General features: G+C 43.1%; 4 protein-coding genes and 3 non-coding genes across 7 annotated transcripts; 2 read left to right on the top strand and 5 right to left on the bottom strand.

The window, feature by feature from the left end:
* Window positions 1–2,412: 2,412 nt before the first annotated feature.
* On the top strand, window positions 2,413–3,283 carry LOC136462447 (uncharacterized). The gene is made up of 3 exons (XM_066461544.1): window positions 2,413–2,533; window positions 2,635–2,757; window positions 2,848–3,283. The coding sequence occupies exons 1-3, from the start codon at window positions 2,480–2,482 to the stop codon at window positions 3,007–3,009; spliced, it is 339 nt and encodes a 112-aa protein (XP_066317641.1). The 5' UTR covers window positions 2,413–2,479; the 3' UTR covers window positions 3,010–3,283.
* A 669-nt stretch (window positions 3,284–3,952) lies between these two features.
* LOC136462445 (large ribosomal subunit protein eL37x-like) lies at window positions 3,953–6,111 on the bottom strand. The gene is made up of 4 exons (XM_066461543.1): window positions 5,975–6,111; window positions 5,753–5,888; window positions 4,302–4,403; window positions 3,953–4,190 (listed from the first exon to the last, which is right to left on the bottom strand). Exons 1-4 carry the CDS (start codon window positions 5,975–5,977, stop codon window positions 4,147–4,149), a joined length of 285 nt encoding a protein of 94 aa, XP_066317640.1. The 5' UTR covers window positions 5,978–6,111; the 3' UTR covers window positions 3,953–4,146.
* Window positions 4,657–4,737, bottom strand: LOC136468245 (small nucleolar RNA Z199). Its single transcript, XR_010761764.1, has one exon. It is a non-coding gene; the product is annotated as a small nucleolar RNA Z199 (small nucleolar RNA).
* LOC136468246 (small nucleolar RNA Z199) lies at window positions 4,877–4,961 on the bottom strand. The gene has a single exon (XR_010761765.1). It is a non-coding gene; the product is annotated as a small nucleolar RNA Z199 (small nucleolar RNA).
* On the bottom strand, window positions 5,133–5,227 carry LOC136468261 (small nucleolar RNA R64/Z200 family). The gene has a single exon (XR_010761778.1). It is a non-coding gene; the product is annotated as a small nucleolar RNA R64/Z200 family (small nucleolar RNA).
* Window positions 6,112–10,979: 4,868 nt separating the features above from the next.
* Window positions 10,980–14,595, top strand: LOC136462444 (wall-associated receptor kinase 3-like). The gene is made up of 3 exons (XM_066461542.1): window positions 10,980–11,930; window positions 12,026–12,229; window positions 13,334–14,595. The coding sequence occupies exons 1-3, from the start codon at window positions 11,042–11,044 to the stop codon at window positions 14,491–14,493; spliced, it is 2,253 nt and encodes a 750-aa protein (XP_066317639.1). The 5' UTR covers window positions 10,980–11,041; the 3' UTR covers window positions 14,494–14,595.
* A 3,910-nt stretch (window positions 14,596–18,505) lies between these two features.
* LOC136462442 (mannosyltransferase APTG1-like) lies at window positions 18,506–22,061 on the bottom strand. Its single transcript, XM_066461540.1, has 9 exons — window positions 21,829–22,061; window positions 21,491–21,608; window positions 21,040–21,144; window positions 20,623–20,945; window positions 20,038–20,319; window positions 19,760–19,940; window positions 19,497–19,648; window positions 19,229–19,391; window positions 18,506–18,787 (listed from the first exon to the last, which is right to left on the bottom strand). Exons 1-9 carry the CDS (start codon window positions 22,059–22,061, stop codon window positions 18,701–18,703), a joined length of 1,644 nt encoding a protein of 547 aa, XP_066317637.1. The 3' UTR covers window positions 18,506–18,700.
* Window position 22,062: the final 1 nt, after the last annotated feature.

Here is a 22,062-nt window from a genome sequence, read left to right as displayed (position 1 = left end):
GAAGCTCAAACTTGAAATATGTCAGCAAAATATAAAGTTTTGTTAGTTTTTTTTTTCTCTCTACGTGGCATGCAGAGTAGTTAGCTAGTTCTCACTAATATTTTGTAGCAACTAGTACCTGCTGACGATATGTTCATGTAAGGAAATGTTGTTCATGTACTCCCTCCGTCCCTCAAAAAATACAGTACAATTCTCATTTACCAATGAGTCAAAATAGTTAATTTTGACCAAATTTATCTACAAAAAATACCAACAATTATGATACCAAATAAGTAGCATTACATCAATTATGGAATATATTTTCATAGCAAATCTAATTGGGGTGATATTATTTCCTATAAACTTGATTGAATAAATTTAGAAAAAATAAAACCTAAAATTATATTCTTTTTGGGACAGACGGAGGAAGTATAAAGAAAGAAAAGGAAGTTTTCCATTTGTGTGATGAATGGATGCTGAAAGTCTGAAACTCTCTCCAAATTCTCTATTTTCTGTGCCTGCCTATTTGTGGATGCTCTAAACATGGTTTGAACTCAACTAGCAGTAATTAGCCATGGCTGGTTCAGCTTCCAACCGGCTATAGCTTCTCCAGAAGTCAAAAAGCTAACCAAAGGGGTTTGGATAGACCAACAGCTTCTCCAAAAGCTACCTTTTGCCCAGTTCAATTTTCACAGCAGGGGGGAGGCTGCTTTCACCGCCTGTAGCTTCCTCATTTTTATCAAAATTACCCGCAATGCCATCCATTATGAAGAAAACGGTTCGTTCTTTCCCCCGCCGCCGCGACTTCCTCCGCTCTGCGCCGCCGCGATTCCTCCGCGCCGCGCCGCCCAGCTACCTCGCCGGCGCGCAGGCTCGTTCCCCGACGACCAGAGCGAGCGCCACCCTGCCTCCGGCGGCCAGCACGGGGCATGCGGGAGCTCCGCCGCTGCCGCCTCGGGCGCGCGCGGGAGCCCCGAATGCCGGCAATCCAACACCGGCGGCCCTCCCTCAGCTCCTCCCCGGCGGCCGGCACCTCCCTCCCTCGACAACCAGAGCGAGCACCACCCTGCCACCGGCGGCCAGCACAGGGCGTGCGGGAGCTCCGCCGCTGCCGCCTCGGGCGCGCGCGCGGGAGGCCCGACGGCCGCGGCCTTCCCTCAGCTCCTCATCGGCGGCCGGCACCTCCCTCCCTCGGCCCTTCCCTCCGCCCCTCCCGACCCTCCCCGCGTGGCGCAGGTGGCTCCGGCCCTCCTCGTCGCGGCACAGGAGGCTCCGCCCCTCCACGGCCCTCCCCAACGCGGCGCGGACAAGCTCTGCCCCTCCCGGCGTAGGCGCGAGTGGATCCGGCCCTCCCCGGCGTAGGCATGAGTGGATTCGTACGTCCCCGTGGTGGGTGCGGCCAGCTCCGGCGAGCACGGCCATCCCCATGGTGGCTAGAGGATGAAGAAGCAGTGTGTGTATGACATGTGGGGCGCGCCTGTCAGTGTGAGAAGTTTTCTAAAAGCCACAGCTATTCAACCAAATGGACTTTTCGAAAAGCCACAGCCCTCAATCCACAGCAGCTTTTCGAAAAGCCACAGCTCACAACTACTTTTCCAAAATCCATAGCTCAACCAAACAGGGCCTAACTAGCTTGTAGATTCTGTAGATTAATGTAACCAGCTGAATAAGCTTTGAAATTTCTTTAATTATACAAGCACCCCCAAAGAGAATGAAGAAAACAAAGCTTTGCCGTCTGTTCTGAAACTGAAGCTCAAACTTGAAATATGTCAGCAAAATATAAAGTTTTGTTAGTTTTTTTTTCTCTCTACGTGGCATGCAGAGTAGTTAGCTGGTTCTCACTAATATTTTGTAGCAACTAGTACCTGCTGACGATATGTTCATGTAAGGAAATGTTGTTCATGTACTCCCTCCGTCCCTCAAAAAATACAGTACAATTCTCATTTACCAATGAGTCAAAATAGTTAATTTTGACCAAATTTATCTACAAAAAATACCAACAATTATGATACCAAATAAGTAGCATTACATCGATTATGGAATATATTTTCATAGCAAATCTAATTGGGGTGATATTATTTCTTATAAACTTGATTGAATAAATTTAGAAAAAATAAAACCTAAAATTATATTCTTTTTGGGACAGACGGAGGAAGTATAAAGAAAGAAAAGGAAGTTTTCCATTTGTGTGATGAATGGATGCTGAAAGTCTGAAACTCTCTCCAAATTCTCTATTTTCTGTGCCTGCCTATTTGTGGATGCTCTAAACATGGTTTGAACTAGCAGTAATTAGCCATGGCCATTTGTGGTCAGGATTCACAAGCACACCTACCTACCGCTTCTCACTCGCCACTCAAAATCAGCCCGACACTTGTCAATGCTGCAGCATCTTCAAGATTGTCTATATAAACCAGTCAGAGCACCTGATTGTCCATCAAACAATATCGTCGTTCGTTTGTTCCTGAAGTGATCTTGAGAAGTTACAAGCAGATCATCGGCAATGTCGAACATTGAGCAATCCTGCCAGGCCGGCAAGGCGCAGGCTGAGGGCGAGGTGAGCAGCTCCGGCATCCTCCTTCCAGTCCAAGCAGATCACATCACATCACATTCATCTGATATAGCATGGAATTCACTTCACCCCGGTGTACTGTGCAGCGCGCGGCGCAGTGCGTCAAGGGCGCCGCCGGCGCCACCGCCTGCGCCGTGGGCGACACCGCCGGAGCCGCTGCCGACAGCGCGCAGCTGCAGCAGCACCGCGCCGCCGGCGCCGTTCAGCAGGTACGAATGGCTGGTACCTCTCTTATCGCCGCAGAGTAAGTGAGTAACTGCGTGACCGTGCTTGCTAACACCGTCCGTGCGCGTGCCAAGGCTGCCGAGCAGGTGGCGCAGACGGCCCAGGGCGCGGCGGCGGCTGCCCAGGGCGCGGCGACGGCCGTCAAGGACACGGTGGCGGGCGCGGCGGCGGCCGTCAAGGACACGGCGGCGGGCGCGGCGGCGGCCGTCAAGGACACGGTGTCCGGCGGCCACTGATCGACCCACGCGTGAACCGGCGTAAAAACAATGCTGCATGGCCAAGGATTGAGGGTTAAGGCCAAGGATGGCTAAATTTTACCCCTTTCCTTGTGTTTTTTTTTTATTTCAATTAACATGTTTCATTCACCCAGCTTATTGTGATTGTGATCGCCTACGATAAAAAGGCCATCTTTACTATGATCAACATTATGTTTCCAGTTGCACTTACACTAGCACTGTTTCCTAGTGCAACTAAAGGAACAGCAATATATACATTATGTGTTTCATACTATCAATGTTTTCTCAAACAACTTACTGTCAATGTTTATCATCCCTTCCAGATACTATGCATTGGTCTTGACAAAAGATTCGTATAATACTTTTAGCAAATTAGTGTGTGCTTTCAAATTACCAAAGATAACATAGGCCCCCAGAGAACGTTATGGTAGTACGATCAACATTATGTATTCACGCATCTAAATTGTGATCACCTACAATAAAAAGACCATCTTTACTATGACCAACACTATGTTTCCAGTACTATGATCAACATTATGTTTCCAGTTACACTTACACTGACATTGTTTCCTGGTGCAACTCAACAGCAGTACAGCAGTTCTGTCAATGTTTTTTTTAACGAACTTACTGTCAGGTGTCAATGTTCATCACGGAAGTGCTAGCGACAAAAGATTTACCTTTCATCCTTTCAAGATAAAATCTGTGACAAAAGATTTGACTCTCATCGGAAGCGATCGTGACAAATTACTTAAGATCGGGATAATGATTTTAACAAATTGGCGTGTGCTTTCAAATTTCAAAAAATAATAGATGCTACCAAAGAACTCAATAGCCCAGTCATCAGCATAGTAACTCGGAAGACGCAGCAAGCTGCAAGCTCTCTTTCACCGCTAATACAGCGGTACAACGTGCACAGCGGTTTTTAAGCGAAAATAATTGCATGGGCATCAAACTGTGGTACTAAATAGATCATGCTCACCAAAAACATACATCATACCACCAGGGGCGTCTCACTTTAATTCAAAGCACGATAAACCAGTACTTTCATAATATTACGGCTAAAAAATTTCAGAAGTACAATTCAATCAAAAAGTCCCAACTTCTAGCTTGTGACGTTCTTGATGGCAACATCCAGGCTTAGTTGGCAGCAGCGGCACCCTTCTTCGGGGCAGCCTCAGTCCCTGGATTGAGGTTAAGAAAACCAATTAAATTAAGTTCACCCAGGTTTGACACAAAGATGAGAATTCCAATGTCAAAAATTGCAGGGATCATCAACAACAAAAGAAACGTACCTTCTCTGAAGTTGCTCTTGAAACGGCGAGGCACGTGTCGCATGTACCTCATCCTTCCGGTCCCAGTTGTCTTGCGCCTGATGGCCTTCACACTCCAGTTATCTGAAATCATGGCCCACATGTTAACATTGAGTACATTCAGGTTAGAAGCAAGGCATATGAAGTTGAATCGAACAAACTAAAACTAGGTTTACAATTTACAGGATTTCCAACCAATGCTTACAAATCAGACCTATCATCATAGACCTAAACCCTTGAGACAAACAAAAGAAGCAGAAATATGTTTAGGCACCGAGAAGGCAAAGGCATGAGACAAACAGACAGAGTGCAAAGAAAATTAAAAAAAATGTGCAGGAGTCATCAGAGACTTAAAACGAGGGAATCACAGGGGAATAATCCCATCATATTGTTGCAGTTTAATACTCTTCATCTGACCATGAAAACAGGCAAGAACCAAGCTAAGTATCTCGGTAAGAAATATAGCAACCTAAATGTCAAGATTTGCAAAGAGAAACAGTGACACTCATTGTTTAGTATACTGCTGCTCGGAATCCTATGCACAAGGATAAAGATGGGATCACCATAGAATTAAAACTTAGGAATCATAGGATAATAACTCCAATCATGACGTTGGAGCAGTTAATTGCTCAGCGCATGATCATCAGCAGTGGAAGCAGGCAACACAAGTGTTCAAATGTACTACAAACTCACACGATGGTACAAGATGCAGCATCATGATAGAAAATTCCAAAAGGCTTCAACAGAGGAAGTATGCAGAAACATTTGTGTTGAATACAAGAAACCAGTGACTCATGAAAAACAAGAGTAGGCTGACGCTCAGCACATGAAACATCTTCTCATTAATGCCAAGGCATCTCTAAAGTCTGACATGCGAATATAATTTTCATGATTCATCATAGCTTTCATTCAGTAGTTAGTAAACAATATCAGGGGGTGAACATAAAAAAAAAAGTACATAAAGTGAGGTTTGTAAATGAGGGCAATGCCCAAACATACAAGGAGTGAACAGCAGCACAATATAATATGGTTCATACGAATCAACTGTTCTAAAGTACCACAAAATCAGCAATTGGCTTAATGGGATCAGTTTGGAAAAACATTGTTGTCAGTCAAGTATAATCAGAAACACGGACCAATGTTTTATTCATCATTTCCCGCACGAACGAATTCAGCAGCACATTAAGCAGAAAGCCCATAAGCCGGTAGTATAATAATGAACAGAAAGTTACAAGCACGAACCCTACTACATACGTGACAACGTTCAAAAGCTCATGCAGTTTTTAAGATCATAATAAAACATACCAAATCACAATGTTTGGCCATCTAGATATATGGCAACCCGGAGCAACATCACAGGACAAAACTAAACTGGCTAGATCTAGAAGCGGGGGAAACGGAAGAAGAGAGGAAGCGAGGAGGCTTGATCTTACACTTGCGGATGCGGGCGGCGGGGTAGCCACAGGAGGAGCAGGTGCTCTTCTGGAGGTGGAAGCTGCGGCGGCCGCAGCGGATGCAGAGCGTGTGCGTCTTGTTCCGGCGCTTGCCGAAGCTGCCCGTACCCTTCCCCTGCGAGCCACAACAACAACACCGCGTTAGCGGACTGAAGGACGGAGGCGTAGGGGGAGGCGGCGGCAGCAGCGGCGAGCACGTACCATTTCCTTCCTTGCTCCGCTCGGCTAGGGTTCGAGGCGGAGGCGCGGCTTGGTCGGGTTGGGACTTGGGAGAAGTGGCGGCGTGGGGGCGGAGAGGCGTAAAACCCTAGCGCTTTATAGCGGCCGACGCACGCGGCACTGGTCACTGGGCTTTTGGTCCGTAAATGGGCCGAGATGGAGTCTTTGCCCTAACCTTCTTACATAGGCTTTCGACCACCCGGGGGATTGGGCCCCCAACAGCGACGGTTGTTGTTCACACGGTGTTAAATTTTACATTTGAGCCCTTTCTAAAAACTATATTAACAAGTATATCCTTCTAGAAACTTTTTCTAAAACTAGACCCAGAGCCCAGCGTTAAATAACACAATGTTGAGGTCTTCGCATCGGTGTTATGTCAAGTTGCACCGAAGCCTGCCACGTTAACGCCAACATGGCATGGCCTCACCTCACCGAGCCTCGGTGAGGTCATTTAGCACTAACCCTCGTACCTCGGTGTTTAGTCGGCTCACATCGAGGTCTAGGCATCTAAAATGTGTTGGCACCTTCTTATTCCTCCTCCTCTCTTGCGGTGCGCCACCTCTTCTTTCTCTCTCATTCACTTCCCATGAACTGTAGCTTCTCTCCCATTCACTCCCCATGAACTGTAGCTTCCAAATCTGGCCCTAAGGAGCCCTGATCTCACATGGTATCACTTCCCTAAGGTAATCCTGCCTCTTCCCTTGCATTTCATTTGGGCAGATTTGATTATATTCGTGTGATAGGGTTAGAACATTAAACTAGGGGTGTATGGTTGGTTTGGTATTTTATTTGTGAAATGTATGTTAGAAGTTAGCATGCATGTGTAGCTAGTAGTATAGGCTTAGGGTTCTTTAGTTGAACATTTTTTTATAAAATGCCAAAGTCCACTAAAATGTTGCTTACAATGGAACTTATCATGAAACCAGATGGTGTAGAGTAGCCACACTGAATATGTCTCGCCAATTTGAATCGTCCATCGCCCGGTCTAACCCAACCTTTACATTGGTATTGTCGTCACTGCCATTATCATACGTGAAAGGCAAACCCACAAAGCCAAGGTCTGTCGGTCCACAATCAGCGAGCACAACCCGAAACGCAGTCATCTGTCTTTCCAGACGCTGACAAGCTGAAAAATGTTCATAGCTTCACATAGCTTCATTAAGATCACCAATCAGTAGCCACGGCTCAACTGACGCCCCACGCAACATTCTCATCAATTCCCACATAAGGTGTCTATCTTCAGTCCTTGGTTCACCATAAACTAAGGTGATTCAAAAGAGGCAAAGTACTCGATTCATGAACATGCACATCAGTGAAACGTCTATGTTTTTCAATCAAGTGAACATCAACCGACTCATGCCAAAATAAAGCCAAACCACCACCTATATTAGTACTATCAACGGCAACAACATGTTTGAGCCCCAATCTCCACCTCAAATTCATAGAACGATCGTCGTCTGACATTCTTGTTTCAAATAAGAAGACCAGGCGGGGACTTTTTGCTCCTACTCTTGAACTGTCCGAGAGAGTCCCAGCCCTCGGCATTGCCAGCTTAAAAGATTCATTGCTCCTGATGGGCCTCGCCGTGAGGACCCATCAAGTTGAGAGACGAACCCTCTGCAATGTCTATCGCCACAAACGGGGTTGTGAGATCGACTGCACAAACAACTTCAGGTGGGAAAGATCGCGAGGGACCCCCTGATCACCCCCCGTGACCTCAAAACCCTAGACCAGTCTGCAACGACCAGAAAATCATGGCAAAAATCCTCAAACAGAGGATCGAAGAAGACCCCAGTATATAGGGCCCTAATCGGAGAGAGGAAGGACTCCCTCTGACGTGGGGAAGGTGCAGGACTCCCCCGGCAGCTCCCGCGCGTGAACCATGTCGATCACCGCCGCTGGGCAACGAGTTAGGAAGACATAGCGCTAACTGTGGAGTAGGACAGGAGATGGTAGGTAATTAAACTACTATCACATCCGGAAATGTGATCGTACATAATTGACTTCGTCTCGTCAAAATAGGTTGGCCCGGCCGAAAATGTTGCACCTGCATGTCCCGCTGTGAAAATGGCCATGACTTGATAACTTCACAGTCGTAGCTAGCAGAATAAGCTAAGGTCCAGGTCACCGGTACGGTCACGTATGCCAAGACCGAACGTCTACTACATGCCACACAAGATTCATGGACCAGCTTTCCTTCGTCGCTAGCTGCAACCAAAATGTACATCGTAACCAGGGACGGCAATTGTGTCTGTGGGTATTGTACCCGATCGGTATAGGAAAAACGGATACAAAAAATTTACCCATAGATATAGTATGTATACAATAATACCGGCCGATAAAAAAACACAAAAGATTTTATTTATTCTAGTGACAATCTAAATGTAGATAACCTACAGGTATCATACCCGATAGATAAGGATACAAGCGTAATGTTACCCGTGAATACAGATGTAAAATTTTACCCGTCGATACAGAGAACAGTATGAAATTTGACCTATTAAAAACAATTTGTGAATAGTATTTACTCCACCCATACATTAGCCGACCTGCCGTCACCTTTAGTTGTGATCGAAAAAGGGCATGTTCGGATACCACGAGCTAATTATTAGCTAGCTAATTTTAGTTCAAATTAATTCTAGTGCATCTAAACAGGAGGGCTAATAAATGAGCAACTTTTTAGCCAAGTTTTCAACTAGTTGTTTGCCAGCTAGCTATCCAACCTTAACCCAACCAGTAACTAGGCATGTGTATTCAAACGGATGCATTGTCAAGTCCAGTCAAGTAAGTTAGCCTACACAGATCTTCTTAAACATGTGTTTGATAGGGGATCCAGATTTTCATAGAAACATTTCGAATTCAGAGTCTCTCGAGAAATATTTCTGGTAACGAATCGGAATCATTTTGTGAAACTGATTGGCCGGTAGCGAATCGGAACCATAAAAAGATCATAATAAAATAAAAATATTCTTTGAAAAAATTTAGAACTTTTTGTGGCCAAAGAACAACTTAAATACAACCTATTTTTAACTTATTTCACTTGAAAATAATTAACTAAAAAATTATGGCTGCTAATATAGAAGGAGGGCAAGAATTAGAATTATGCGAAACCATCGGGTATCTAGTACTGTTTTATCGGCATAAAAACGAAAAATGTTTCTAGTGATTCTCGAGTGAAACGTTTCTTATTACCTGACCTGTTTGGCAGGGATTCTAAATCTCGCGAGAACCTGAAACGTGTTTCGTTGCTAAATTAACCGGGGGCCTAATAAGTCTACACGCATGTATATACGGACCAAGCTTTTGCATGGCTCCAAATTGTTAGTCCAACCTGGTACGCATAAAAGTAAGTGAGCCAAGTCCCTGGTCTCACCACATCACGACACAGGTAGGCAAACAACGCACCTGTACCTACCTAGTTTGGAACGCATGCATGCATGTATACAAAAAAAAAAGTAGTGATATATACGGACCCAGTCGTCGTCAAATAATTGTCGTCAGTCCTCCCTGGCATACGTATAGAAGTCAAGAGAGCAAGAGTATATATAGAGACGTACGTTCCGGTAGTAAGATCGACACACGTCATCAGTACCTGCATAGCACATGTACGTACGTCGATCGATCGAACACAGCAAGCAAATAAACTCACAAATGGAGCTACTACTCTCTGACGAAGTTTTGGCCGTCCTTCGTGGTGTATTGGGCGTACTGTGGCCTGCATGCAACGCTTAAGCTTGGCCAGTCCATGTACATGGACAAATACAGGCTGCACCCAAGCAGCCATGAAGATAGCAAGAACCGTGTGTCGAAGCGACTAGTCATCAGCAACGTCCTCAAGCAGCAGCTCGTGCAGGTTGCCAGGGTGGTCATGGTCATGGTGTTCAAGGTACGTGCGTAGTATATACAGTCTTTTATACGTGTGCCATTAAAAAAGTTTGTAATTATATATAAGCCATTAAAAAAAGAAGAGCTCCCACAAGTACCACCGCTCTTAACTTCTTTTCTCTCCAAGCCATTCTGTCCACTTTGCCATCTAACAGTGTCAAACTGACAGGTGAAATGTCCATTTTACCATACGGTGGGGCCCGTTTGTTTTTAACCTAAAAAAACTGATGCAATGTTGTGCAGAGATAGAACACCCCATATCTATTCGGCCTTCCACTCGATACAGCAGTATAGAAACTTGCAACAGGGGCACAAAGCTGCACATGTTTTAGTTTTCTATGGGGTGTGGTCGTGTGGATGCATCCACGCCAGAAACAAAACTAGCCATTAAAATTTTCCAAATACAAAACTCGTTACTGTGACCAGATTTCACAAAAATTCATGCACGAACAAGGCACACACCATTCTTCCATTTTGCTCTGCTCCGCTGCCCCCTGTCCATAGCCACAAGGCGAAAAGATCATCTTGATCAACCTTTTCAACACCCAAAAATTCCGGCGGCCGTGTTGAGATTGCTCGACTGTCGGTAGCTCTGCGCAGCGTAGGAGAAACGAGATGTGGCTGAAGGCCGGACGATAGTCCCGTCCACTGCCGGCTCCACCTGAGTCCAGCCGGGTCTGCTGACCATCTTTGGTCTGTACACATGAGAAACAGTGTCTGAACAAGAAGAACAAGTCAGACTAAAAAAGCTATCAAACCAAAGGTATCAACGTCTGCGCATGTGGCTGAAAATGACGCACCAACTGAAAAGAAGAAAGGAAGTAATTTCTCAACTCTTGCAGGATATGACCAAGTATACAATACAGGAGAATAACACACCAAGGGCTTCCCTTTCTTAATGCAAAATACTACATAGAGAATGAGTCTTTTGGGCGCTATTCTCCAAGATGGAACTATTTTACCATTTTCTTTTTGTAGGTTGCAAATTCCATTTGGCCACTTGGCTCACCAAACCGGTTCTTCTGACCAGGTCTCTGCAATGGCTGGGCGCAATACAATCCTGAGGTCCAGGCAATTATAAGGATGGCTTAGTTCTTCCCGAAAGGAGCCCTGCATCATACATCATAGATTCCTAAGAAAGCAGAGGCAGAAGAACACATAGAGATGGGTCGAGTGTTACCATGGCTAATATTTGCAGCCACCCTGCTGCTAGCATCCATCAAGAGCAGCACAGCGTATAGGATGGCAAGGCCTGGCTGCAGAGAAACATGCGGCAACCTCACCATTCCATACCCCTTCGGCATCGGTACTGATCCTGATTGCTACTATGAGCAAGGGTTCGACGTATCATGCGAGGACAACCGCACTTTCATGCATAACTCAAGCAGCCGAATGGAGATCTACAACATCAGCCTGCTAGGAGGGCAGGTTCGAGTCAACAGCTTGATTGCCTCCAAGTGCTACTACGGCAACAACGACAATCGCAACACAGATGGATGGGCCACGGCGAATACTGCTCGCTTTTTCACAATATCCAGCAAGGCCAACAAGTTAACAGCCATTGGATGCTCCACTCTTGCATACTTGGAAGGCTACAACAAGCACAGCGTTAGAACTGGGTGCTTATCTATGTGCCTGGACAAGGAGAGCGTGGATCAGGGCAGCATGTGCTCTGGCATGGGCTGTTGCCAGACATCCATTGCACCAAACCTCACTTACTTCAACATAACCTTCGATACAAGGTACGACAATTCTGAGGTAAGTGGATTCGATCCGTGCAGTTATGCCTTTGTCGCCGAGCAGGATTGGTTCAAGTTTAACGCTTCCTACCTGGAGGATAACAAGTTCACAGAGAAATTCAAGGATGGGGTTCCTTCTGTGTTTGACTGGGTTGCTGGAATTCAATCCTGTGATGAAGCTCCTAAGAACAGATCATCGTATGCCTGCATTAGCAAGAACAGCCACTGTGTCAACTCAGCAAATGCTACAGGGTACCTCTGTAATTGCAACGATGGCTTCGAAGGGAACCCCTACCTGGAAGATGGGTGCCAAGGTCAGCAACTCTCCAGAGTTCAATTTCTTGTTTACACCTCAAGTTACTTGCTCACTGATCTTCAGTTATTGTGTACTCTTGTTCGATGTTTGCAGACATCAACGAATGCCAATATCCAGATAAATATCAGTGCTTTGGAATTTGCAGTAACACAATTGGGGGTTACGACTGTTCCTGCGCAGCTGGGACTCATAGCATAAATCCAAAGAACTCAACTTGCACTCCGGATGCAGCTTCAGACCCCTCAAACGAAAAAGATACAGCTTCAGAGAAGGCTAAATTAACAAAAATGTTTATAGGTAATTTCTTTATACTCCAAATATTTCAGTACAGTTATCAGAATGACATGGATAAGCAACTCTGATCCAGTGGATATACCCAAGCACTAGTGACATGAAATCAGCCCTGATTACCTTTACCTGAATAGGCTCCTAAAACTTACAATACTTTGAATTTTAATCACTTCCCTTGATTAATAGCCAAAGATAAATGGGTTGACAGAATACTGTAAACATTCTCTTAGTACTCAAGGCAACATGGTATCTCTAGAAATATTCATCTCCCTATTATAATTGCGTAAATAAGATGGCACAAGAGGGTGCCACTTCATATAAAAAATTCCATCTAAGAAAACCACTCAGTAAATAACACAATCATAGAACTTACCATAGACTTCAACGAATGCCAAGATTTGAGAACTTCTTTATAGATCTCTTTCACACACAAAATCAACAACTGATTATTTCATATGATCTACGTAAACAATAATTTAATTGAAGGTAGGCTCAGTCCTAGTTCAGTATTTGATTGAAAGTAGTGATAGATTATGGAAACATCATAACATGTGTTCACAAGGGCGTACTTAAACAAATGAAAAATAAATTGTGTTCACTTGTTAAGACATTGCATATTCTGATACTTGTTTGAAGACTATGCAATCCATATCAGGACAAATCCAATGCTCTGAATCATAAGTACTAATTTAACACAATATAAAAGGTGCACAAGGTAAGCTTTATTCTCATATATATAAGTGAAACATACTAAAGCATGAAGATAAACATAATTCTAAAAAAGCACGAAGATAAACCATGTTCTCTAATTAACACATAAGGTATCCACAACATCGGCGTATGCCGTATACATTAGGTGATAGTTGCAGAAGCGTTACTCATCTTATGTGCATATCATCCCTAAACTAATCATCACACCAACGACTTTTATATGAATGAACAAGAAAAGGATGTAAATACTTGTTTATGTTTTGACAACTGTGCCTCACAAAGAGTACTGATCTAGTAACTGAAAGAAAAGACCTTTGCTAATTGAGCCATTAGGTACCCCAAAAAACATGTTAATTCAGATTTAAAATAACTGAACTGAAATAATGTTTTTCTTGGCAGGTATTTCGTCATGTGCTATAATTCTGCTTATCTGCTTTTTTGCACTGCTGATTGAATGTCAGAAGAAAAGGCTCATGAGAGAAAAGGAAAAATTCTTTCAAGAAAATGGGGGTCTGCTGTTATATGAGCAAATCAGGTCAAAGCAAATTGATACAGTGAGAATATTCACAACAGAAGAACTCAAGCAAGCAACAAACAATTTTGACTCAAGCAGAGAAGTAGGGAGAGGCAGCTATGGTACTGTTTACAAAGGAATTCTGAAGGACAACAGGATAGTAGCCATAAAACGCTCGAAGATTATGAACATGGTTCAGAAAGATGATTTTGTGCAAGAGATGATTATACTTTCACAGATCAACCATATAAATGTAGTCAGGCTTCTCGGTTGTTGCTTAGAAGTTGAGGTTCCCATGTTAGTATATGAATTCATGCCAAACGGCACTCTGTTCGATTTGATACATGTCACATACAGAAGACCATCCATTTCATTGGATGGTCGTCTCAGGATTGCCCAGGAATCTGCAGAAGCACTAGCATATCTGCACTCATCAGCATCCCCTCCCATAGTTCATGGAGACGTAAAATCTCCAAACATTCTCCTAGGTGACAATAACATAGCAAAAGTTACTGATTTTGGAGCATCAAGAATGCTCCCAAAGGATGAAATACAATTTATGACAATGGTACAGGGAACTCTTGGTTATCTAGACCCTGAATACTTACAAGAGCGTCAACTAACAGAGAAGAGTGATGTTTATAGTTTTGGAGTTGTGCTTCTAGAGCTAATTACAAGGAAGACGGCGATTTATTCTGAAGGTACCGAAGAAAAGAAAAGCCTGGCATCATCCTTCCTTCTGGCATTGAAAGAGAGCAGACTTGAATCTATCTTGGACAGAAATATATTGGGTGTCCGAATCGAGCTGCTACAAGAAGTCGCTCAAATTGCAAAGAGTTGCTTGAGTATGAAAGGGGAAGAACGGCCATTAATGTCAGAAGTGGCTGAAAGGTTGAGATTTATACGGAGAACCTGGCGAGAACAGTTGACTGAGCATGCTAGTGAAGAAACTGAATGCTTGCTTGAAAACCCATCGAACTACGACCCTTCTAGTACTGGACGGCATGGAAGTTTGATGGGACTAGATTTAGAAATTGGTAGATGATAAATGTGTAAGTACCAAAATTATAGGTTGAAACAGAAAGTTATTTTTTCCTGACATAAATACACTGTAAACAAGTACTATCATTTGCTTTTGGCATCAAGCTTCTCACCACGAATGGCCAACTTGTCAGATTTGAAGGTACTCCATAATAGCAGTATGTTTAGCAACACAATTTTGCCATAAAATTGCTTATTGCAATTTACACCGCGGAAGTTGGGACTTAAATCAACTTAGATTAGCATCATCTAACACTAACTAATAATACAACATTATACTAGTAGCTTCCATAAACCTAACTCCAAGCTATGAACACTCTACTCTTGAAATGGGCTTTGAGAAATAGAAGGAAAATGTATATACTGATAGAAAGCTTAACAATCAACGACAAATAGGATTAGTTAGTGTCAAACTGTAAATACCTTATCATGAGGCCAAAAAAGTGGAACCTCTGCCCATCAAAAAATTGATCCTTGTAATATCAGCTTCAACTGAGTGAGACACTAGTAATGAACAATACAAACAAATGAAATGCTAGGATGCTTTGAGACCTGGTCATGTCACAAATGATCAGATAAAACCTGCATTTGGTTAGACAGATCATGGGGCATTAAGATCAAGTTCTATTTGCAACATCATAAAAGGTGAAAACAAGGTCCATCAACTCACCATGTTACTTCATGAGGTGAGACACAAGACAAATTATTCATTAATCTATTGACTAAAAGCGAACAACAACAACAACAACAACAACAACAACAAAGCCTTTAAGTCCCAAACAAGTTGGGATAGGCTAGAGTTGAAACCCAGCAGAAGCAATTAAGGTTCAGGCACGTGAATAGCTGTCTTCCAAGCACTCCTATCTAAGGCTAAGTCTTTGGGTATATTGAATCCTTTCAAGTCTCCTTTTATTGCCTCTACCCAAGTCAACTTCGGTCTTCCTCTGCCTCTCTTCACGTTACTATCCTGACTTAGGATTTCACTACGCACCGGTGCCTCTGGAGGTCTCCGTTGCACATGTCCAAACCATCTCAATAGGTGTTGGACAAGCTTTTCTTCAATTGGTGCTACCCCTAATCTATCACGTATATCATCGTTCCGAACTCGATCCCTTCTTGTATGACCGCAAATCCAACGCAACATACGTATTTCCGCGACACTTATCTGTTGAACATGTCGTCTTTTCGTAGGCCAACATTCTGCACCATACAACATAGCAGGTCTAATCGTCGTCCTATAAAACTTGTCTTTTAGCTTATGTGGTACCCTTTTGTCACATAGGACACCAGATGCTTGCCACCACTTCATCCACCCTGCTTTGATTCTATGACTAACATCTTCATCAATATCCCCGTCTCTCTGTAGCATTGATCCTAAATATCGAAAGGTATTCTTCCTAGGCACTACTTGACCTTCCAAACAAATATATTCCTCCTCCCGAATAGTAGTGACGAAGTCACATCTCATATACTCAGTTTTAGTTCTACTGAGTCTAAAACCTTTGGACTCCAAAATTTCCCGCCATAACTCTAATTTCTGATTCACTCCTGTTCGTCTTTCATCAACTAGCACTACATTGTCCGCGAAAAGCATACACCAAGGGATGTCCCCTTGTATGTCCCTTGTGACCTCATCCATCACTAAGGCAAACAAATAAGGGCTCAAAGCTGTCCCTTGATGTAGTCCTATCCTAATCGGGAAGTCATCCGTGTCTCCATCACTTGTTTTAACTTTAGTCACAACATTGTTGTACATGTCCTTAATGAGCCCGACGTACTTCGTTGATACTTTATGTTTGTCCAAAGCCTACCATATAACATTCCTTGGTATTTTATCATAAGCCTTCTCCAAGTCAATAAAAATCATGTGTAGGTCCTTCTTCTTCTCCCTATACCGCTCCATAACTTGTCTTATTAAGAAAATGGCTTCCATGGTTGACCTTCCGGGCATGAAACCAAATTGGTTCATAGAGACCCACGTTATTGCTCTCAAGCGATGCTCGATAACTCTCTCCCATAGCTTTATAGTATGGCTCATCAACTTAATTCTCCGATAATTAGTACAACTTTGAATATCCCCTTTATTCTTGTAGATCGGTACCAATATACTTCTCCTCTACTCATCAGGCATCTTGTTCGATCGAAAAATAAACAAGATGCCTGATGAGTGGAGGAGAAGTATATTGGTACCGATCTACAAGAATAAAGGAGATATTCAAAGTTGTACTAATTACCGGGGAATTAAGTTGATGAGCTATACTATGAAGCTATGGGAGAGAGTTATCGAGCATCGCTTGAGAGTAATAACGCGGGTCTCTATGAACTAATTTAGTTTCATGCCCGGAAGGTCAACCATAGAAGCCATTTTCTTAATAAGACAGAAAAGGGAACAGAAGCAACAAATAGTTGTTGATTGTACTAGCATGAAACATGATGTATAACAATTTGGGGTAATTTCACAAAAAAATGAGACTGGAGATACCAATGGATCAGATTAGTTGATATGGAGAAAATGGTAGACCTTGTGCTTCCCAAGGAGATACAACACAGTATCTAACTATATGTAAATAAGAACATAATTTGTGGAAGATATCTTGTCAACATGTCACTCTGCCTCGCCTATGCTGTGAACTAGTAAAGGAGAGTTGTGATATATAGGCTTAGTGATCCAACGGAAAAAGAACAGCCACCCAATTTTGAAAATTATGTGATCCTTTCTTTATTATGCTCATAGAAAATATTTGAAAGTGAACAAAGAAATGAATGAGCCAGCACACCTCAATCAGGCACAGCGGCAGCGCGGCGTGAGTAGAGACGGCAATGGGTACATGGAACCTGATACCCGGTGGACTTTATTCTATTAAGACATGGGTCTAAGTCAATTTCCTAAGCCATAGAATCAAAGCAGGGTGGATGAAGTGGCGGCAAGCGTCTGGTGTCCTATGTGACAAAAGGGTACCACAGAAGCTAAAAGGCAAGTTTTATAGGACGGCGATTAGACCTGCTATGTTGTATGGTGCAGAATGTTGGCCTACGAAAAGACGACATATTCAACAGCTAAGTGTCGCGGAAATACGTATGTTGCGTTGGATTTGCGGTCATACAAGAAGGGATCGAGTTCGGAACGATGATATACGTGAGAGATTAGGGGTAGCGCCAATTGAAGAAAAGCTTGTCCAACACCGGTTGAGATGGTTTGGACATGTGCAACGGAGACCTCCAGATGCACCGGTGCGTAGTGGAATCCTAAGTCAGGATAGTAACGTGAAGAGATGCAGAGGAAAACCGAAGTTGACTTGGGTAGAGGCAATAAAATGAGACTTGAAAGGATGGAATATACCCAAAGACTTAGCCTTAGATAGGAGTACTTGAAAGACAGTTATTCACGTGCCTAAACCTTGATTGCTTCTGTTGGGTTTTAACTCTAGCCTACCACAACTTGTTTGAGACTTAAAGGCTTTGTTGTTGTTGTTGTTGATGATGGGTCTGTTTTAATGGGCAAAAGGCCTAACCCATCGGGTCTACCAGGTTGGGGTACGTTCCTATAGTACCCATACCTGTAAACCCATGGGTAATATAAACCCAGTCTATCCAGAAAACAGCCCATACCTTGTCCCATAATACCCTAAAACTGGTTTATTTTACCATCCCAGAAAGCTAATGTTGTGACCTGCTATCCCAGAAAGTTTATGTCGTGACCTGGTAAAGTGGTGGATGGGGAGAGTTGTGATAGGCTTGGTTATCCAATGGAAAAAAAAAAAAGAAAACCAAACCTATTATGAAGTGGAACCCAATTTTAGTGTTTTGTCAATTTGTGTGATCCCTTCTTTATGTTCATAGCAAATATTTGAGCAAGTGAACAAAGAAATGAATGAACCAAAACACCTCACTAATACTATCCCTTTGTCATTTGACGTTAGGAAAGACCGCTCTACCTACGTTTTAGTTAAATATAAAAAAATCATTAAAGCTGCAAATTTATCTTAGAAGCACAGATCATGGACATACAGACTCAATGAAAGCTGTGAATTGTTATGCCGTCATAAAGCACCTGAGTACAAGTAACATAACATCTGGTTTCAAGGGGTCAAGATACCAGAAGTATCCAACAGTGTTACAGCTCATTTCTCAAATGAAAAGCTAAAACAACATGAAACACGTGGAGATTGTTAGACGAGCTAACAGGCTTTTTCTGCCACATCAATATTAAATCATAACACATCCCTCCGTGAATAAACCACGACAGACGACTGAAGGCCTCTGTCAACCTTGAAATGGGAGTGGAAAAATCTCCTCACCTGCCAACCATAACAATTAATGATGAGTTTGAGTACTACCGTTAGGAAACAAGAAATCCTATCATTACTGCTGTGTGCTCCCTCTGAATCAAGCATATGTCATATTTTTTGTCATCTTCTTTCAAAATAGGGCAATCAAAAGCATTTTTCTGTTAAGGCATCCAAATATTTGCATTTGTAAACAATTTAAGATTCAAAATGATACATAAGAAAATGTCTTATGTTAATCAGGACTCCATAAAAAACTGTAGAGTTGCGCTATGTGGTAAACAGTGTCCTAGAGGGCTAACATACTGCCAAATTCATGGAAATTCCTACACTAGTTATTAACAGATACTCCTTGGCAAATAATAATGCTGGAAAGCAGTAGCTAATGCATGTCTATTGAACCCTGAAGTGAAAAAGAAACCATGTGGTATCTAAGGTACAATGGTATATTACCTCAAGAAAGGAATTGTGCAGAAGCAACTGAAGAACATGTCTTTCTTCGGACTCAAATAATACAATGTGACTGAATGTTGATAAATTTCCAAAAACCTCGCCCACAAACTCAGATGGGCTTGTAAGGAAACGATCCGACTCATCCAGGGTCCCTTTGTTATCACTGAGTGCAGTAGAAAGAGTCAGCAGGGACGTATGTATTCAAGCACAAGTATAGATATGAAAGGTTAAATATTTTCGCATTCCAAAGAACAAAGAAAATAACCACCTAGGAGTGCAGTCCAAAAAGCGCATAGGTAGATTGTAATGCAAGGTTGAGTAGTAAGGTGTTGAATTACAAGGCATGAGAAAGAGGACACTCTTCACTCTTCCATCATGGGCTTCTTTTGACAAATAATACATAACGTCTTCTGTTCCCCTCTGCCACAATAAGTGTTGAATATGGGATATAAATTGAAATAATGGAGAAGTAACAAAAGTAATTCATAGATGCATAGAGCAATACACAATATTGAAATAGGGAAAACTTACTTGATGGAATAAGGACATATATAAGGCCATGGGAACATTGGTTATGACGAGAAAAATAACAGAAAGTTGCAACCTTGAAAGGCTTCTTTTCCCATGCTGATTTTTGCCCTTGAATTCTGACATGGCAGCTAAGCAGTGACCTGAGAACATCAATGCTAAAGGTAGCACCGCAAGAACAAATCTGCAGTATTCAATCTATTTTTATCATATCATGTGAATAACGAGAAGAGGTTACTTGACTGCAAGGGCACTGTACACTTACAAGAGAAGGTGAATACCTGAATTCTTTGTGTCCAAGTATGCTGTAAACCCCTAATACCCAAGCAATTAGACCTGAAAGTCTCCATTCACGAGACTTTACAATACCACACATTGCAAATGGTAAGAATGTCCAAATCATGGATGGAAAACCCTGTGTAAAGTACCAGTGGAAGACATGTGTTCCATAGTAGTCTCCTCCCGAAGAGAAGAGGTTGAATTTCAAAAAATTAAGTGGCACTATGACCCAGGAACCATACATCCACCAATCAAGGAGTGTTGTTACTGCAAGGACAATGGCCCTGCAGAAAGATTAAACAAATAACTTATATAGAATAGTCATACATCGGGAAAGATGAAAGATAAAAAAATGGCATCACAGCAGAATCAACAGATAAGCAACATATGTCCTCCCAGGAAAGAAACAAACAAAGAATTGAGGGTGGGGGTGGGACTTGACATGGTCAACTTAACAAAATGTCAGCATTGTGCATATGTCCAGTGTGTGAATTCCAGAAACAATAAAGAGAAGCAAGTGTAGTGAAATTCACAGATCTCACGCAACGAAAGATAGAAAGTTGACATGAATTTTAACAATAACTTACCCTACTGGAATGACATCAAGAAGGACAAAACGAAATTTTGATTTCATCTGAATAAAATCCAAAAGACCAACATATAGCCATGTTACAGCACTTGTTGCCCGAATGGCACAGGACAAGGCTGCTATCAGAAGAGCCACTTTTCTTGATGAGACACTTTGTTCACAGGCAGCATGCTGCTTTGCAACAATTGAGGTTGCCTTGGAAGACTCTATTGCAGTAAACCAGTAATATAGTCCAGCCACAGTCAAAACAGTCTCCAAGCTGTTTGATAGAGTCCGCGTGATACAGAAAAACATGAACCAGTTAACCAACTGGGAAAATAACTGCAAACAGTTTGTTAAGGCTGACATCCAAGGTCATTGAAGTCATATACTAATGAAGATAATCATATAGATATATAGATGAGTTTAAGGATACTGTCCACTGGGCAACCTGACCATTGAAAATAAGTTTGGAAAATTTATACAAGTAGAGATCTCCAAAAGCTGCAAACACAGATTGCAAGAGACGGGGAGCCATCACCTACAGGAAAACAGAGAAGCAGCTAAGGAAATGCTCCTCCTCTGAAAGTGAAAAGGATGAAGCTGACTAGCTGAGTAGAGAGCTAAGGACCAATGTACTGAGTTATGATACACGTGGCTTTTGTTGGAGCAGAATGGCATGGTTCTCATGAAGCTTGATGTTCAAATTAAGCTGGCAACTTGGTAGTTTATACTTTATAATTAAGATTAAACTACGTTTTCATATGTTTATGAAGATAAGAGGCTGGTATCACAAGGCCAACACAATGGCTCAAACCGAGTTCCATGTCATTTGTCATAATAATTCTTGATCTGCTATAGCTGACATAACCTGCTTAGGCTATTACCATAACCCATGGAGTGTCTAGGTGGAGCAGCGCCAGGATCTTGTAGAGAGCAGCAAAGATCAACGGGTGGAGGTAACTTCGCAGGCCCCGCTTCCACTCCCATGTAAGGTGACCATACCTGCACCCAACCGCAAGAGAACAAAAAGTTTTAGCAATTGAGCATCAAATTTCCATGAAAAACAATGCTACGCAGCCCCCATTTCGCAGGGAAACCATCTCATTCCCTCGAGCTAAGCAGTGGTGAGCAGCAAGCCGATCCAGTTCGGGGCGCACTGTAACTAAAACCAGCGAAACAAGCAGCAGCGGCAAGGCGAGGGCGAGGGCGAGGGCGAGGTTACCCGAAGGCGACGCGGTGGGCGACCTCGAGGCACTGCCAGTGCTCGTCGGGGTTGAAGTAGGTGCGCACGAGCAGCGCGTTGGCCGCGCGGAACGCCAGCGCGAGCGCCAGCACCCTCCGGTCCCAACCCAGCACCGCCCATGGCCGGATCCGGCCCGACTTCTCCGGCGTAGGGGCCGGACCGGCGTCGCCATGCGGCGAGCCGGCAGCGCGAGATCGCCTCCGGTGGCTCATG

This window comes from Miscanthus floridulus, chromosome 7, assembly GCF_019320115.1.
Source record: "Miscanthus floridulus cultivar M001 chromosome 7, ASM1932011v1, whole genome shotgun sequence".
In the NCBI taxonomy this organism is placed as follows: Eukaryota; Viridiplantae; Streptophyta; class Magnoliopsida; order Poales; family Poaceae; genus Miscanthus; species Miscanthus floridulus.
The sequence above is the reverse complement of the archived record's forward strand: the minus strand, read 5'-3'. Positions and strand labels throughout refer to the sequence as shown.

Coding starts and splice junctions, on each gene's coding strand:
- LOC136462447 (XM_066461544.1), top strand. CDS start 2,480: ATGTCGAACATTGAGCAATCCTGCCAGGCCGGCAAGGCGCAGGCTGAG. Junction 2,534..2,634: donor AGGCGCAGGCTGAGGGCGAG/GTGAGCAGCTCC, acceptor TGTACTGTGCAG/CGCGCGGCGCAGTGCGTCAA. Junction 2,758..2,847: donor CCGCCGGCGCCGTTCAGCAG/GTACGAATGGCT, acceptor GCGCGTGCCAAG/GCTGCCGAGCAGGTGGCGCA.
- LOC136462445 (XM_066461543.1), bottom strand. Junction 4,404..5,752: donor CGCCGCCCGCATCCGCAAGT/GTAAGATCAAGC, acceptor CCATGATTTCAG/ATAACTGGAGTGTGAAGGCC. Junction 4,191..4,301: donor CAAGAGCAACTTCAGAGAAG/GTACGTTTCTTT, acceptor ACCTCAATCCAG/GGACTGAGGCTGCCCCGAAG.
- LOC136462444 (XM_066461542.1), top strand. CDS start 11,042: ATGGGTCGAGTGTTACCATGGCTAATATTTGCAGCCACCCTGCTGCTA. Junction 11,931..12,025: donor CCTGGAAGATGGGTGCCAAG/GTCAGCAACTCT, acceptor CGATGTTTGCAG/ACATCAACGAATGCCAATAT. Junction 12,230..13,333: donor ATTAACAAAAATGTTTATAG/GTAATTTCTTTA, acceptor TTTTCTTGGCAG/GTATTTCGTCATGTGCTATA.
- LOC136462442 (XM_066461540.1), bottom strand. CDS start 22,061: ATGAGCCACCGGAGGCGATCTCGCGCTGCCGGCTCGCCGCATGGCGAC. Junction 20,320..20,622: donor CTTGATGTCATTCCAGTAGG/GTAAGTTATTGT, acceptor ATCTTTCTGCAG/GGCCATTGTCCTTGCAGTAA. Junction 19,649..19,759: donor ATATGTCCTTATTCCATCAA/GTAAGTTTTCCC, acceptor TTATTGTGGCAG/AGGGGAACAGAAGACGTTAT.